General features: G+C 40.8%; 2 protein-coding genes and 1 non-coding gene across 3 annotated transcripts; 1 reads left to right on the top strand and 2 right to left on the bottom strand.

Moving 5' to 3' along the window:
* Positions 1-192: 192 nt before the first annotated feature.
* TRNAD-GUC (transfer RNA aspartic acid (anticodon GUC)) lies at positions 193-264 on the bottom strand. Its single transcript has one exon. It is a non-coding gene; the product is annotated as a tRNA-Asp (tRNA).
* Positions 265-928: 664 nt separating this feature from the next.
* On the top strand, positions 929-5,528 carry LOC103722720 (pentatricopeptide repeat-containing protein At2g13420, mitochondrial-like). Its single transcript, XM_008813382.5, has 2 exons — positions 929-1,792; positions 2,731-5,528. The coding sequence occupies exons 1-2, from the start codon at positions 1,175-1,177 to the stop codon at positions 3,694-3,696; spliced, it is 1,584 nt and encodes a 527-aa protein (XP_008811604.3). The 5' UTR covers positions 929-1,174; the 3' UTR covers positions 3,697-5,528.
* A 10,134-nt stretch (positions 5,529-15,662) lies between these two features.
* On the bottom strand, positions 15,663-17,123 carry LOC103722719 (gibberellin 3-beta-dioxygenase 1). Its single transcript, XM_008813381.5, has 2 exons — positions 16,478-17,123; positions 15,663-16,392 (listed from the first exon to the last, which is right to left on the bottom strand). Exons 1-2 carry the CDS (start codon positions 16,921-16,923, stop codon positions 15,789-15,791), a joined length of 1,050 nt encoding a protein of 349 aa, XP_008811603.4. The 5' UTR covers positions 16,924-17,123; the 3' UTR covers positions 15,663-15,788.
* Between the last annotated feature and the right edge of the window lie 664 nt (positions 17,124-17,787).

Raw genomic sequence — 17,787 nt, 5'->3', positions numbered from 1 at the left:
ATATACCCCTGTTCCTTTGCTTTATAAAAAAAAAAAAGGAAAAGAAAAGAAGAAAAGGTGTTTTTATTGTTTTTTCTAAAGGGGTGGAAAACAAGAATATACACAAAAAAAGGAAGGTGAAAAGTCTTTTTTCTGTTTTACAGAAGGGGGAAAAGAAAAAAAAAAGTTTCTTCTGAACTGGAAAAAAATTAACGCCGTTGCCGGGGATCGAACCCGGGTCACCCGCGTGACAGGCGGGAATACTCACCACTATACTACAACGACTTTGGTAATCCCGTGGTTACGGAATAATATTTGTGCCCTACTACTTTTATCTGTAATTGCGCATACATACACTCACATTGCTCATTTCATATATGCTCTATCCAACCTTGGCACTCTAAACTATATAGACAAGTGCTGTAGCGGTACCTTTTCGTGTTGTTACGACTATCATTGCTTATAATTTACCATAGAATCCATCAAATTTGATGCATGCTTATTTTATTAGTATAAAATCAGTAAATACTACGGGCATTGCGGAGATTAAGATGTACTTTTATATTAAAATATATTAAATTAAAAAAATAAATGCTATGTAAAGGACTCGAACCTCGACATTGTTTTTAAAAGCTATTTATAGTTTTTAGGTGATGCGAGAAACATGAGGCAGAAAATACGGTAGAGGTAAAAACATGTGAGGAAACTTGGATGGCTACATTTACCTCATGGATGAACGCATTATGGATTTGCGTAATTTAACGTTATATGATAAAATAGATAAAGTAGTAGTTGACATCAATATATGTAACTATTTTGGAACCATGTTTGTATTATTATTTTTTCCCAGTTGATACAACTACATGTGATTTGGAGTAGTTTTCTAGGACTTTGGCCCACCCTCATGCTAAGTTTGTTCTCTCATGAAGATGAGAATGGTGGAATATGAGAAGTTACTTAAGTGGTTGCATCAAGATGCAAATTGGTGCCACAATAGCATCCATGGATCCAAATAGATTGAAACATCAAATGGACCAGATCTCCTGATAGACCCCCAACTGCAAGGGGAAGAGAAGCCTACTTACCGATAAGAGAGAGAGGAGAAGCGTCGTGTGTACATTGAGATGCGCACCGTATCAGCGAGCGCAATCGTCCGGTTTTGGAAATCCATTCCCGGCCGAGACGCGCGTCGGCAATGTCCCGGGCGGCTCTCGCGTCGGCCGGCCGCCGCTATCTCCTTTCACCTCCCAAACCTCTCCTCCTCTCCCACTCCCCGGAGCCCGAATTAGGACTAGGGCTTTCAGGAAGCAGCCCGAAGCCGAGCGCTCCCCCGCTCCGGCCCTCCGCCGATGCCGACGCCCTCGCCCGCCTCCTCATCCACCACCACAACCCCTTCCACCCTCTGGAGTCCCCCCTCCAGCTCGCCGGCATCCGCCTCTCTGGAGACCTCGTCCTCCAGACCCTCCTCCGCCTCCGCCACGCCTCCAAGGTCGCCCTCAGCTTCTTCGTCTGGGCCCGCGACCACGCCCACCACGCCCATGGTCCCGACGCCTACGACCTCATGATCGATATCCTGGGGAAGGTTCGCCAGTTCGACGTCGCGTGGCAGCTCATCATCGAGATGGACCAGCGCGGCGGCGCGGGGTCCAGCCCCCGGACCTTCGCCATCCTCGTCCGCCGCTACATCGCTGCTGGCATGACGCGCCAGGCTGTCCGGGCCTTCGACGACATGGAGGCCTTCATCGGCCGGGAGCCCGACGGCAACGACTTCAAGATGCTCCTCGACACCCTCTGCAAGTACGGCTATCCCAAGGTCTCGCTTTCTTTCTGAACTTTTCCCCCTTCTCTTTTGATTTTTTGCTATCAAATATCGATTGAGAGATAAATGGGTGCTTGGTCCATTTTGGTGCTGCTTCTTCTTTACATTGGAGAATTATGATTTGTATTTAGGCCTAAGATGAAGCTGTGGTATTTGAAATTTTCTGATTTAGACATGGGGTGTCCTGGATTTTTTATTTTTTATTTTTTGAATCTTTTTACTTTCTTTTACGAATTTTCTCATACACCAATTGTTATATTGGTTTCGGTTGGAAAAAAATCTTTTAAGCATTGATGTTTCGTTAAATTATCATGATTTTGTTAATGCGTTTGATTCCTGCCTAGAGATTACGAGATCCCTGGCAAGATTTGATTAACTGACAAACCTTACACGGATTATGAGGAGTTGGCCTCACAAATCCTTCCGTCTGCGTTATCTATTATCTTTTCTTTTTCCTTCTTTATATAAATTTGCTTACTTTTTACCATATTTTTTCCTGTCGAGTCAACTTTGTTAAGATATACCACATTGAGTGCAGTGCTAAGCCATTTGGGTAGCACGATCCAGCCTCAACAAGTACTGAAATGTTTTGCCATTGCTGTTTCTAATGCTTTCATTGTCATAAATGTATTTAACAATTTAAATAGCTATTCACTACATCTCTTAATGCTCACCAATTTATCTCCTGTAGTACTTTATCATATGCTTTCACCAAGCCAATGCCACCCAAGCGAACAGTCTTTCATATAGTGAATTCTTTCACTTCTATCTTGACATCTTTATTTTAAATTGTTGGAGCCATAAGATAACCTTTATCATTGGTCGTCATAACAACAGATGGTAGTATCAATGCCATCTCCTGGATTTGGAAATATGTACAACTATCTTTACCCAATGAACTCCAGTTACTGACGTCGTGTCAATGGTTGCAGGTTGCAACAGAGATATTTAATAAAAGAAAATTCAAATATGAACCAGACGAGAAGACATACACAATTTTGATTTACGGATGGTGTAAGGTAAACCGACATGAAATGGCACAGAAGTTCTTAAAGGAGATGGTGCATCGTGGGTTAGAACCCAATGTGGTTACATATAATGTTCTGTTGAATGGGATCTGTAGGAGGGCAAGCTTGCATCCAGACAATCGGTTTGATAGAACAGTCCATGCAGCTGATGACCTTTTAGATGAGATGCAAAGCAAAGGCATTGAACCTGATGTCACGAGCTACTCGATCATCCTTCATGTTTACAGTCGAGCCCATAAACCAGAATTATCACTTTGTATGTTGCGGTCGATGAAAGAGAAAGGCATTTGTCCCACAGCGGCAACATACACTTCGGTAATCAAGTGTCTGGCTTCCTGTGGGAGACTGGAGGATGCCGAAGATTTGCTTAATGAAATGGCAAGCGATGGCATTTGCCCATGCCCAGCTACATATAATTGCTTCTTCAAGGAGTATCGTGGGAGGAAAGATGTGGATGGTGCGATAAAGTTGTACAAGAAGATGAAGGAAATGGGTTCCCTGAGCACACCTGATATTCACACGTTCAACATCTTAATTGGAATGTTTTCAAAGCTAAACCGGATGGAGATAGTCAGGGAATTATGGAATGATATGGTTGAGGGCAGTGTCGGGCCGGATTTGGATTCGTATACTTTGTTGATTCATGGGTTATGTGAGAAGCAAAAGTGGAGGGAGGCATGCCAGTTCTTCATGGAGATGATAGAGAAAGGGTTCCTTCCACAGAAGGCGACATTCGAGACATTGTACCGGGGATTGATACAATCAGATATGCTGAGAACTTGGAGAAGACTGAAGAACAAGGTGGAGGAGGAGTCACTGAAATTTGGTTCTGAATTCCAACTTTATCATTTTAAACCTTATAAGAGGTGATACTCTTTTTTGAGTTCAATCAAGTGCTTAGGAGCTGGTGGGGGTTGCCTTTGAAGAATACCAAGCCTGCCCGTAGCCTGTGCAGAATCTACTTGAAGAATCAACTGATGATTAAGTGTTGTCGAACATGTAGAGAATTTTTCCTGGAATGCAGGTCATATGTGCATATTATCCAAGAGTAGCCTTAGTCTCAATGCAGGTGAAACCTAGCAAAGAAATGGAGAAATTTTACAATAATAGTTGTGGTCATGATATCTGATGCCACAAAACTAACTACTCCAGAATTATTTGCTGGAGCAGAGGACAGGTGAGGCTTGCATTGGTACGAGTTGGTACAGCAAAAGGATACCTATCTGCGATCCTGCTTAATTAAGTGTCGCAACAATAAACTTAACTTTGTTGTTGTATTCTTGTCACTCTTGGTGTCATCCACACAATTTTGACAACTTCCTTATGGAGATCTCTGATTAGTTGCACATGACCATACCATTTTAATTGGTTCGCCATCTCTTTGACCTTCATGCATACAACTCTTCTGCCTCCTGCAATATACATGAGTCTCACCTAAGTTTTCCTATTTTCACGGTACATGCATGCAAAATTCTCATCTCTGCCATATTCAACTTGTTTGCTTGGACCCACTTATATCCTAAAAATTTGAGCCAGAAAAAAATACAGGGATAAAATTATTGCACAAGCCTATTACATAGTTCCTGATAGCACCTTTCCAAGTAATCTCCAGTATCCGATTCTAGTAGAAACCTGTTCTTGGTTATTAGTGGTGTGCCTGTGTGCTTTAGGCTAAAAATTGGTGTAGACTCGATGCAAACAAAAACTTGTTGATGATAAATTTAACACTTCAATGGATCTTCTATGCTAGTTTTTTCATTATATTCTTCAGTTTGTATTCTTTCTTAACTATTTAATGAATTATCATTCGTTATACTCAGCATAAACTACTTAATTTTTCATTTAATAAAGTACATACTACTACTTTCTCTCAAGTGACAATTCAATATAAATTCAAATATACTAGTTGCATAAATGAATGCATTTTCTTACGTTTGATCTCGAGTTTGATGTTACAAGCTGACACCAGAACTCTAGATATTGATTTGATTATGAGGAAGCCAAGAAAGAATATCTAAAATTTTAGACAATGTCAGTGAGTTCTTGAAGCTCAACAAATTCAAGTAAAAGTGGATATAGAAAAATTAGTTGTGTATAAAGAAGATATGGTTTTTTGTATCATATGCAATTGCCTTTTGCAGCCTTGTTACAGCTAGATACATAAGTATAATCCATGGGTTTATACAATGCAACTTTTCTTTGTGGTAAAGAATCTACTTCATGCTTTTGGATTGTGAAAGCATGAATGATCCAGCTAATCTAAAATTGCATCTCTCTTTAGGTTTGGGATGTATTCCTGGTGCAGAAAGTGCTGTGTTTGTGGTCTGTCATTCTAAATTTGCTGTTTTTTTTCTTATTATTGTGATGCACTGGTGCATACACAACCATTAGAATTTAGCACATGAAATGCACACGAAACTATGATTTGCTGCTTCTAGAGATGGTTCTTGTTAACAAGTTTGCTCTGAAATAAAAGTTCGATTTCATATTCACCACATTTTTGCTTTACAGAATTGCTTGATTTGATTTGGAAGAGAAGAATTGTCTTATGATATGCCTTGAATTGGATTCTTGCCAAAAAGTCATCAAACCTCGTGGCCTTAGTTTGACTCTGTGGCTCAGGTTGCACTTTGGGTCATTTGCTTGGGTCAAGGCTCTTGTGTGGACTTGGTTGTGAAACATGGATTCAATTTGGCTGTTTGGGTTTAAGTTGGATTTGATTTTAATCTGTGCTGGATTTGTTTAGTTTTGTATTCAGTCCGAACTGGTTTTGATTTGGCTTGATTTTAGCATAATAGTTCATTCATGTAATGATATTTTCTGATTCTTCCCCTTGCCTTTTCTATTTTTTGGCCACCATAAATAGCACAACTGGTTTTACACTGGAGTTAATTGAGGCTATTCCAAAGGGAGTCCACTGCTAACCATTTCTTTTCTCATGTAATCCTTCTTTTTCTGGCAGCATAAACAATTAAACTACTTAAGAAAGAAAAAGGAATGCCAAACAGTGGACAGCAGCCAATATCAGGCCTACTAAGCAGGGGGAGATCCTTTGTATGAGGGACATACCTCAAACTAGCTTTGCTTTGCAGTTCTAGCTTGATTACTGGGATGCAACTGAAATGAAAAGGGCAAGGTAGCTGATACAACCATGTAGGAAAAGATCTTCACTCAATCTTGATCATGATCTCTCGATAGCATGTATCTTACTTTCTTCTGCAATTGCCGAAACAAATTCTCTTGACAGACATGGGTTTGTCAGTGCAAGTAAAAGTTTGACATTGTTTTCTCATGAAAGTACAACAAGAGGCTGCAATCTGGGTGGATACAAACATAATTTGAAAACAAGAAATGACACAAAAACACCCTGGGCTACAAAGTTGCCTAAAACAAATTATAGGGAGGGAAGCCGCTCTTTGACAATCAATTTGATGGTGCAGCAGATGATGCAAGCAGAGTTGTGAAGCTGATTCGAAATGAAACATTCATACCATGATGTTTGTGGTTGTGGTATGGTGTGTCCGCACAACTAAAATGAAGATTGTTGATGGTTCTTTCTCTCAAATGCTTTCTACTTTATAGTAAGAAATAGGCAAATAGAAATATCTCGTGGTCTATATATTACTTTAACCAGAGTAAAGCTGCTTACATGTTGAGCACAATACTGAGCATATATCAATAATAGTACTGTTCTCCTTTCTAAATGTACTGAAATTTCTTGTTATAAAAACTGAGACACTCACAAGTCATGAAAGATGGTCTTTTGCTGTTCAATTGTCTCAGTTTTAGAGATCAAAACTTGTTGCTTTTTGTGTTTGCACAAATTGATGTTTTGTTTCATTCTGGCATGTTTAATTATTATTTAAACTTTTAGTTTCAAAAGTTTTTGAATGTGCACTCACATGTGACACCTACTCGTTTTCATTGAGCTGTAGGTTCATGTTTGTCTCTATTACATATCATGCTTTGCACATCTTGCGACATCCATATGGCGGGTCATAGTCATCATTACCTATTATTTCACTCTCGTACACCCGTGCGTCCTGACTGAAGTTATTAATGGGACCGAGGCAGAAACTGTTGGCACAATGTCATTGACTTATCCCTGTTCACTTTTTTCTTTGTTTTCATATACATATTCTGGTGATCTATTTCTACATAGCCATGCTAAATTTATCTTTTCTGTTAAATGACTGGTCATCTTCCAGGATGTTTAAACACAGGTATGTTCATGGGTGCTTCATTAGATAGTGCCACTGGACCTACACAATCAGCATGTTTGCATTGTGGTTTTCAAAGACAGCATTTTGGTGGCAGTGTGCTGGAGCCCCTCAGTTTTGGCCTTCCTCTCTGACTCTTAAGTTACCAATGTTGCAGAATAGCTATTGATAGGGGATCTAACATTCTTAAATGCAATGGGTTTCTGAAAAAATATATTGCACTTGAAGTATAGTGAATTACATCTATGTTTGCTGTTTTCTTTTGCTTTTTTTGATAAAATTTTGATTATTTCAGTCTTTAGGTGTTTAGTCTTTATGCTGTCCTGCTTGTTAAAATTCTTACGTTATCAAAGGCATTTGAATATTTGATTCTTCACAGTGTCTTTCGAGAAATTACTCGCTGCTATTTTCATGTGATGGAAGATTGAGGAGCACAGAGCACCACTTTAGTCTCTTTGTTGAGTAGCAGTGAGTTTGTAATCTCAAGGAATTATGCGGCAGCAGTGGCATGCATGCCTTTTCTCTTAGCTAATATCTTTCCAGGTCAATAGTCAGCTTCTTATCCCAGCTCTGAAAATCAGAAGAGGGTATAATTTTATCCAAAATCAGAAGTGAGGTGTCCAAATTAAAAAGTCACACCATTGATTGTGATTTATACAACTAAAATATTTAGAAAATAAAAATTATATTTTTTAATAGCTCAAATGAATGCATCATGTGGACATAAAAATGGACCATTTTTATTGTATGACCAAGCAAAAATACATAATAATTTAAATTAAGAATCTATTTTATAGATCATGATCTACACGTGATAAAATATATATAAATTAAAAATTAATAGATTTTAATACTTAGATTTCTAAGCACTTTTAATGATATAGATCTTGGTTAATGGCATAGATATTTAATTTGATTGGCTCATTGTTGATTTTGAACTCGAGAGTAGATATCTCTCCTCTTAAGAGGAGCAAAAACAATCTCATAAATCTGATAAATACTTTCGACACTTCAAGTTGGTCTTCTATAATATCCATTAAATGTTGTACACTCTCTTTTGGAGTGCCCAATTTATCCATTCCACAACGCCATTCTACTTTGGTGTGGCTTAAGTAGTAGGGTGACAGAAATGTGCCCAATTCATCCATTCCATGACCCTACAATGCTTTGGTGTGGCCAGAGTACTGCAGTGACGGAAATATGTGCGTGCATGCGCGCACACATATAACATATAGAGAGAAATTTTAGTGGCACTTTCTCCTCTTTCCGCCGTTGTTTAATATTAATATGATTGTTTGCAATATTGTTATATAATGATATATCAATACTGGGACATTTTTTCTGATCTCAAACATCTACTTAAAACAGTGTCCATCCTTTTCAGCTTGTGATATAGAGCTACTGGCTATATTTGGTTTCAGTTCATCTTATCACTAAAGCATCATCCTTGTTAGTTTTTAATGTCGTTTATAACTGAAATACATCAGATTATTGGGATGATGCTACTTGATTGTTGGTTCTCTTTTAGTAACCAGATATATCATTTTTCTGCCTGGATCTTTGTCATTCTTTACAACCAGAGTACATCATATTATTAAGACATCACTGCTGGCATATTACTATTTTTCTTTAACTTACAAATAACATTAAATGCTTTATGTGAATACTTGCACTTTAAAAGATTAAGAATGCTCCCCATTGCTGTTTGGATCACTTCCATGTTGTTTCAGTCATATTTTCTTTACGGTAGCTGATTATTTTCATTCAATCAGTTAAAACTCTGCTTCATTCCTCTTACCTCAGATGGTATAGATCTATTCTTGTATTAGCTTCATCATTTCCTGGATTGCTGAAAGGACAGTCCATATGGGTTTGGGCCGTATCTTTCGTGCAAAGGAACGATGGGTCTTTTTTTACAATATTAATTATTGGTTCATATCTTACACATATCTCAAAGCATTGAAGACTTTCTCATTCATTCGTTTGCATAGATCTCGAAGCGACTATTGCATAATCTAATTGTGGATTTATGAAAAGGAGGAAGATTTTTTTTCTTTACACGAAAGATATAACCTCTGCCATGCACAAGCTGCTTCTTTTTTTTTTTTCTTTTTTTTTTTCTTTTTGTGTGATTCTGCTGGTTGGTAATCAGCACATCTGCACTTTTTTGGTGTAAAAAAAAAATGCATTTGCATTCCACCAAGCTCTAGCCACTTATATATATATATATATATATATATATATATATATATGGACAAACCTATTATATTGGCTTATACAGGATTTGATGCAACATTTTGGCTGCCGCCTGTATGACCACAGAGGCTTCCTAATGTTCTAAATGTTGTTAACCGTTTAAACTTCTCAGCCTTGTTGATTGATCTAATTCATGAAGTTTTTAAACTCAGACTCATCAAGCAAATACATTGGATTATTTGATCAGCGCACCAGCTTTCAGCGTCGGCATTCCCAAGCCTTGAAGGAAATGTTACCGTTAGGAAGTTGGCCCCTCGGTCGTTGGTGGATCACGTTATGTTTGAAAAAAAAGAAAAGAAAAGGTAGCAAAAGCAGGGACAACACATCAGGTGTATCCATTATGGATCACGAACATCTAAGTAATAACAATAAGACTAGACCATGTTTTTTCTTTATTTTTATTTTCCTGAGAAAAAGGGGGCGAGATGCGCCGCCAAGTTCGACGCTTAAGTGTGTGACGTAGATTCCGCGTGATTTTTTTTTTTTTTTTGATGCAACGGAATATATTATATTATATTATCTTTGAGTAAATACATCCACGAAAATCCGTACGTAAAACGTTCTGAGGCTGAGTAAATTGCTAGATTACAAAACTTTAAGAGCCCGGTTTGGCTTCTTTTTTAACCATGCTTGTATGCATCTTTTGCATGCTTCTACTTATACAAAGATTCATACATACATGTATTTAGTCTCACATCGGCTATACATTAGATACATCTCAGATATTTATACAGGACTGACGAACCGAAATAATATCTTCCAGCTAATCTTTTTGGGTGATATTCTGTGTTGTTATAAATGATATCAAAGCGGATCTGGCCCATAGTTTATATAGACTAGGAGATAATGCAACACAAATTTTTTTATGAGAGTTGATCACATGCTAATCGTGGTGTTTGTAATTAGATTTGAATAGATTTGAACTTCTAACATGACAAGGATGTCAGGATATAAACGGGATGAGTATGTGAGGATCCTTGCGGCCATATATTTAGTCCCACATCGAATATGTATTGGATAAATCTTGGGTACTTATACATGACTGAGTAACTCAAATAATATCTTTTGGTTAGTTTTTTTTTTTAAATGAGATCCTGAATTGCGACAATTTATATATATAAGGATATAATCATCTAAATATTAGTGCATTCTATATCATTATGAATCCTAACATGGTGACTCCTGCTGCCGACAACAGTGGTGCAACTATAAACTTCTAACGCTACAGTAGGTAGTTAATTTGACATTCCATCTAAATGATGATGATACTTAGATCTAGAATCCCGACACACTTTACGAGTTTGACAATCCCAGGCAATATATATCTCGGACATGATAGATCTTGATCACATCACCTTTCACCTTTGTTATTGCTTCATAATTCAACCTGTCCTCCACGTAAAGACATCTGTGTCGGCAATCACTGATTAGTTAATGGTGAATCCCCACAATTTGAATCAAAGGCTTCACACGAAAGATAGCTGATGATTCGTTCTGATGGACTCGTAATCTTTGCCGACTGCACTTTTTTAAAAGGGCAAGAATTTCATACCCAAAAAACGGGGGGCAGGAAGTGAAAGTTTGTGACAGGTGAAGGAACATGATGATTAAGAGGTGGGTATGCAAGTGGGCTCCTAAATCAACTTGGACCTGATCTGTATCCGAAGTTAGAGACTTGTATACTGGGAATGATGATGACCTAATCCTCAATTGGGTCAGGCTTGGACATTGCAGAATTGGTTTGAGTTGATCAAGATCCAATTCAATTTGGCAAGAATATGTAAATAAATTTGAGACCGACTTCGAAGCTTTGGATCCAACCTAACCGCGAGCAATCCGGTGCCTGCAAGACACGAAGTGTGCTGGATTAGATTTGAGTTTTCGATACAAGAACTCATAAACTCAATTCTGATTGAGTCCAAGGATTTTAAAACTAGAGATCTCAGCTATCTTGATGGGCAACTGAAAACTAGATACAAGGAGATATTGGTTTATCTTGCTTGGGGTCAAAATTTTTGAATTAAAATCATCGAGATGATGACAAGATCTCGTCTTGATAGATCAAGAGCTGAGATATCGAAATCTTGACAAATATAACAATTTCAAGATTACTTACTATTTTTATATTTAGTAGCTACAATATTGAATTAAAATGATTAGGTGCTATTAGACATTCTATTTCTTTTTTTCATTTTTTTAAATATAAATATATTAGGTATAATTAATTATTATTTTTAAAAATCAACATGATGATGGATGAAAATAATGATAGTTGTAGTGAAGATGTAGAGACAATAGTAGTTTGATGGTATGTTTGCCTGCGGTATAGCAAAAGTGACAACGATGGTAATGATGACATGGTGGAGGTGATGATGATATTGATGGTAGTGGCATCAACAATGTGATGGACACAATGACGATAATAGCAATGTGTAATGGAGGAAGTACAACAATAATAGTGCATGTGATAATAGATGTAATGGAGATGCTGGCAATATGGTGGAAACGATGATGATTGTGGCGATGGTGGCATTAAGGGTGGTAGAGGTGGTGACAATGGTGGAGGCAGCACCGGTGATGGCGAAGATGATGATGGTGCTGGTGGAGACGATGTTTGTAGTGGTGTTAAAAATATATATATTTTTAAAAATTAAAAGTAAATTTTTTTATTTTTTTAGAAATAATGAAAGTAATTTTTAAAAATTATAAAACAAAAATAATAGCACCAAATATGCTTTTTGTCTTAATTTTTATAATTTTATTTTTAAAAATAAAAAATAAGAAATAAATGCAATGCCAAACATGCTCTTAATATTTGTTTAAATATTGATTTTTTTTGTCAAAAATGGGAGGGGAGGGGGAGAGGCGAACCTCACCCGCGTAGCAGCCTCCACTGGCCCCCCTTCTACCAGAAAATGTTCGGTGCAGGCCGTAAGTTTTCGCGTACCCTCTCTCACCCATGGGCTCCCCCTACTAGCCTTATTATCCATATGTGAGTATATCACCTCAACGCCACCTCGGTAGTCGGTACTAGCGGATCAGTAGCGCTTTCACCGGCAACGTCCAAGCGTGGGGCATCCAGTTCCTAAATTTAATCGACACCCGTGCGTTTCGAATCTGAACCATCCCAGTGGCAGCTAACGCCCCGTTCTACCTATGCTACCATCTTGATTGCTGTGTAAATATTGATTGGTATTTTGGTCTTGCAGCTGCTGATATCTTAAAATAAATTGGTTTATATCGGCCAAGATAGTGTCAGCTGATATGGTATAATGGTTATATCGTATCCTTGAGCGATCATCAGTTCAATGTAAAAGGCTTGATTGGATCTAAACCGGGACGGATTTGGATCCGGATCCAAACCTGACCCACTTGCAGCCAAATCGATGCAAGATTGAGACAAATTCTCACCAATCTGTGCCGCCCACTGTCGACGCCAAGTGAGCGGCAGCCTCCGGCGGCATCCTTTTCGGTCGCTGCCACCATCCGCAGCAAGGGAACATAAAAAACCCCTCCCGTATACGATCCCGTCGCATCATATCTAAAGCGCAGCGCACGAAGGCTACCCTTACGACAAGACCCTCACCTTTGGACCAACACCTGGTCCCACTCCTTTTTTTTTTTTTTTTAATAACTTCCACTGTTTTTTTTTTCAAAATAAGAAAGATCGTACACGTTAGGATCAATACACCCAACTTCCACTGTATTGAGCTTGACAAATTCTCTCTGTCTTATATAAACCCAAGAACCTCAAAGCTCTGAATACAGGCAAACCTACAAAAAAGTTAGATACTACTAAAAATCACCTATCACCTCTGCTTTATTGCTTAGGACTTATTTGGTTTGCTAAAGAAGAAAGAGAAATAAGAAAATAGCTTTTCTATGAAAATATTTTTTTTTTTCATAAAAAAGAATTTTTTTTTCTAAAAATACCTCTAAGCTGTCATAATCTTTGTTATAGCTATTTTTATTATTTAATCTAAAACTATTAGCAATATGCTATTAAAAATTAACATAATATGAAGAATTATGATAATTTTAGTATAAAAATATATTAATAACTATTAAAGATTATCACAATATAAAAAATTGTCTAACTATTAAAAATGGTTAGAAGCCTAAAAACTCAATCCAATAAAGATTTTTAATGCCTATTTTAAAATATTTTTTATATTTTAAAATATTTGAAAAATAAATATTAAAAATTATGCATGTGATACTTTATGGGTATTTTATAAAACTGTTTTTTGGAAAGTCGATGATCAACTAAGTGTAGGTTAATTTGCAAAAGTCGTGATCAACTGAATATGCAAAAACCATTTAGCTCGGCAGGTGGCCATTAGGGGGACTTACACTGCTTATCAGATCTAGCTAGCCAGAAATGCCAGAACCTTTGGCGAAAGCAGCCCTTTTTCAAGATTCGTTTGTGGAGCGTGTCAGGGCACAGGCGGCTGAGATTATTCATGCGGACCTGTCGGATAGACCTTTAATAATTTAGGGCATCTAAGGCTCTTCCTTTGCTCGTATAGTGCTTCGAATGGTGTTTTTCACCTGGAAGCCTCCATCATCGAGTTTTTTTAAGGTCAACTTCGATGGATGCGTGCTCGATGGTGGCAGAGGTGACGTGCTGGCTTCGTCATCAGAAGCTCGGACTCTAAGATGGTAGTTGCTGGAGGCTGTTAGATTTTCGACACCTCACTTTCCGGAGCAAAGTTGAGGGCGGATGGGCAGGTCTAGGCCATGCTTAGTGAGTGTTGCGGGCTAGCTTAATCATACTTGAGGGTAATTCGGCTAATATGATTGAATTGATTCAAAGTGGCATCAGTGGCGGTGAGAGAGACACTCCTTGCTTCGAGACATTCGGACTATGATGAGTGGTGATGTGGTCTTCCAAACCAAACATGTTTGGAGGACAAATGGGGCCGCAAACTGAGGGGCTTCGTATGTGGCCAATCACTTCGAAGTCATCCTGTGGGTTGGAGGAAGGGGAGTTGTCTAGAGCGCTCCGAGACTTATTGTTTTCTGATCTTATTGGATGTATCCAAACTAAAACTATATGAATCAGCTGTTTCAGCAAAACCATATTGCTCGATATCATGTATCCATGCATCAAATTTTTTTTAAAATATTTTAGTGAGATTGTTGTGGGATGGGGTTCCCAGTTTAGTCCCACATCGGCTAATCAACGGAAAGGTCTGTGCCTTAAATGGGGGGCTCAATAACCTCTCCTTACCGAGGGCCCTTTTGTAGGACAAAACCGTGAGGGTAGGGGTAGTACCTCCGCGGACCCCCGCGCCGTTAGGGCTCGGGACTGTCATTGGGCAAAGACCCTGGGCGACCTCCCGGAGACCCGAAGCGGCAATCCCAGAGCGGACAATACCTCGGGAGGGACGCAGATGCTTTCCCTGCTCGGCTGGTGTGTGGGCTGCTGCCGGGGTGAAACCCCGCAACAGTTGGCGCTAGAGGAAGGGCCCCGGCCACGCACAGACCTTCCCGCTGGGGGGGCTGTGTTGTGGGATGGGGTTCCCAGTTTAGTCCCACATCGGCTAATCAGCGGAAAGGTCTGTGCCTTAAATGGGGGGCTCAATAACCTCTCCTTACCGAGGGCCCTTTTGTAGGACAAAACCGTGAGGGTAGGGGTAGTACCTCCGCGGACCCCCGCGCCGTTAGGGCTCGGGACTGTCATTGGGCAAAGACTCTGGGCGACCTCCCGGAGACCCGAAGCGGCAATCCCAGAGCGGACAATACCTCGGGAGGGACGCAGATGCTTTCCCTGCTCGGCTGGTGTGTGGGCTGCTGCCGGGGTGAAACCCCGCAACAGAGATATTTTTTCCATGAACTAAATAAATTTTTATTATTATCTAATTATGCTATCTATTTATGAGGATTTTTTAATATATATATATATATATATATATATATATATATATATATATATATATATATATATATATATATGTTGCTTCCATTTTACTTACATGCTTGCCTCCGGTTCTGTATTTAAAAAAAAGAAGGGGGCGCATGTTAATTTTCTACTATTGTCTTTATATCGTAAGAAGAGAAGAGAATCGTTGCACGAGAGGGACCACAATGAGATGTCGCATCCCTCGTCTCTTGGCCCATCGACGAAGTTGCGAAAATCGACAACGAAAGAACAAGGCTCTTCTGGGCTTTTTCTTTTTTCTTTTGCTCCACCCCCACCCCCACCCCCTTCGTTTTTTCCCCCGCCCCCGCGCGCGCGCGTTGCACGCATTGACTGCACTCATTCAATTTTATGAAAATCATTTTTGAGTTCCGCTACTGGCGTTCATCTCGGATCCCGGAGTGACGGCAAACAAAGATCCAGGAGATTTTCCAAAAAAAATATAAAAAAAAGTCATTACGGTAAGAGAGCTTTTATTTATTCTTCATAGTCAATCACACATACGGTTGTTCCTTAAAAGAGCCACAACCATTGCAGAATAAAACTTTATTGCTACGACCCTCCTATGATTCCTGTGGCACTTCTATGGTCGCCAGCGCCTTGTCGAAGAGCTCCCTCTTGAGGCCCAAGTACTCGGCCCACGTAACAGCCCGGTAGGCAGGGGCCCGCCCAGGGCCCACCAGCTTTTCAATCGGTGACACCGTGACACCGGCCGGTGGGCCGCAGAAGTACGCCGCAGAGACACGTTGCTGGCTCCGGTTCACGACGACCCGGTGGACGACACTCTTAAACCGCCCATTGGATAGTATGTGAAATAAATCTCCGACGATCACGACCAGAGCCCCCGGCAGTGGCGGCACCGTCACCCACCGGGCCGGGCTGTTCTGGTCCTCGGCCCGCAGCACCTGGAGCCCGCTCGTGCTGCTCTGGTACAGAATCGTAACCAGGCTCGAGTCGGCGTGGGCAGCCATGCCCATGGCTCGGTCGGGGTCCGGGCACGCCGGATACGAGTTCAACCGGAGGACGCCGGCCAAGTCCGGCGGCAGTTCCCCACCTTGGCCGGCCCACTCGACCTCCTCATCGCTGAGGCCCAGCGACAGAAGCATCAGCCTTATCAACCTCCCGGCGAGAGCCTTCATCTCCCGATCGTATCGTTCTATCGCATCACTGCACGTACGGCAATAAAAGCGCAGCACAAGTTAGCAGGCAGGGTTGCCACGACACGGCACGAGGGGGGCATGCAGGCACGTACCAGAATTGGTCCGGGTCATGGGGCCAGAGCTTGCGAGCGTGGTCCAGCGGGGAGCCCGCGATGGTGAAGCCCTCCGACCACATGAGCTTGGCGAAGAAGGAGGAGATGGGGACGAGGCCATAGCCGGAGACGCCGTCGGCGGGGCGGGCTGCCTTGAGCTTCTGCTGGGTCGGGAGCGCGAAGAGGCGGCGCATCTCGGAATCGATAGACTCCAGAAGGCGCGGGGCGACGCCATGGCCTGTGACCTGGAACGCGCCCCACGACACGCATGCGCGGGCCATGAATTCGGCAGCCTTGGGGTCGGCCATGTCGATGACCGGCACGGGCTCGGACACGCAAGGGTGGTCATGGAGGGTGGGCCACGCGTGCGACTCGGGGAGCTCGTGGACGGACTCGAACTCCAAGTGGTGAGCCTGGTCGAGGAGTACGTCGGAAAGCGAAGGCATGCTTCGAGTCGTTGGAGAGCTGGGGGAGAGGGGAGGGAACGCAAGAGATCTTGGAGGAGTTTCTGCGAGGGCCGACCGTGTGCTGGCTGTGGGAGATTCAACGAGCAAATACAATACCGGCGTACTAGTTATATAGGAGGAGGAGAGATGGCTTCTGGAAGGCGTCAAGGATATTGGCTGTATATGGGTGGTATCATCCACCGCGATCCATTTTGATTCGGACAGGATTTGCTGGATTACATGGATTTGAGGTCCACGCCAGACATGACTCAGGGACTGCATGTTAATTTTCCTTTTATTTCCTCCTTTTCTTTTGAGGTAATTAATCACCGGTACATTTATTGACCGGTCTCTAAATAATATTTATTCCATGTTGACCGATTGTTTGACAATCAGTCATATTTCAATACTTTATTATGAGACGAAAACGCCCCCTAAGGATATTTTAATTCCTATTGCTTTATCTTCCATCCCAACGGACAAGAGAAAGAAAAAAAGGTCGGGCCCGCCATGGCCGGTGCCGGCCACGGCTCGACCCCTCCCGAGCCTCCTACCGCGGCCGCGCTGTTGGAAATTTCTCTTCCGGCGTGACCCCTCCTGCGTCCGCCACGGCCCAACCCCCTTCCGACACTGGCGACATTGCAGAAGGAGAAGAAAGAAGAAGAAGAGAAGAAAAAAAAAGAAAAAATAAATAAATAAATACATATATACATACATACATACATATATATGAATGAACAAAAAGAAGAAAAAAAAGAAAAAAAAAGGAAAGAAAAAGAAGAAAAAGGAAAAAAAAAGGAAGAAAAGGAAAGAAAAAGAAGAAAAAGGAAAGAAAACGAAAAAAAAGAAAAGAAAGAAAAGAAG

Source organism: Phoenix dactylifera, chromosome 1, assembly GCF_051530095.1.
Source record: "Phoenix dactylifera cultivar Ajwa chromosome 1, Ajwa_hap1_PhDact_Kaust_v1.1, whole genome shotgun sequence".
Taxonomy (NCBI): domain Eukaryota; kingdom Viridiplantae; phylum Streptophyta; class Magnoliopsida; order Arecales; family Arecaceae; genus Phoenix; species Phoenix dactylifera.
This window is presented reverse-complemented; position numbering and strand designations above follow the sequence as displayed.

Excerpts from the sequence above, each read along its gene's own strand:
- LOC103722720 (XM_008813382.5), top strand. The coding sequence starts at position 1,175 with ATGTCCCGGGCGGCTCTCGCGTCGGCCGGCCGCCGCTATCTCCTTTCA. Across the intron at positions 1,793-2,730 it reads GCAAGTACGGCTATCCCAAG|GTTGCAACAGAGATATTTAA; the intron begins GTCTCGCTTTCT and ends CAATGGTTGCAG.
- LOC103722719 (XM_008813381.5), bottom strand. The coding sequence starts at position 16,923 with ATGCCTTCGCTTTCCGACGTACTCCTCGACCAGGCTCACCACTTGGAG. Across the intron at positions 16,393-16,477 it reads CATGACCCGGACCAATTCTG|TGATGCGATAGAACGATACG; the intron begins GTACGTGCCTGC and ends CCGTACGTGCAG.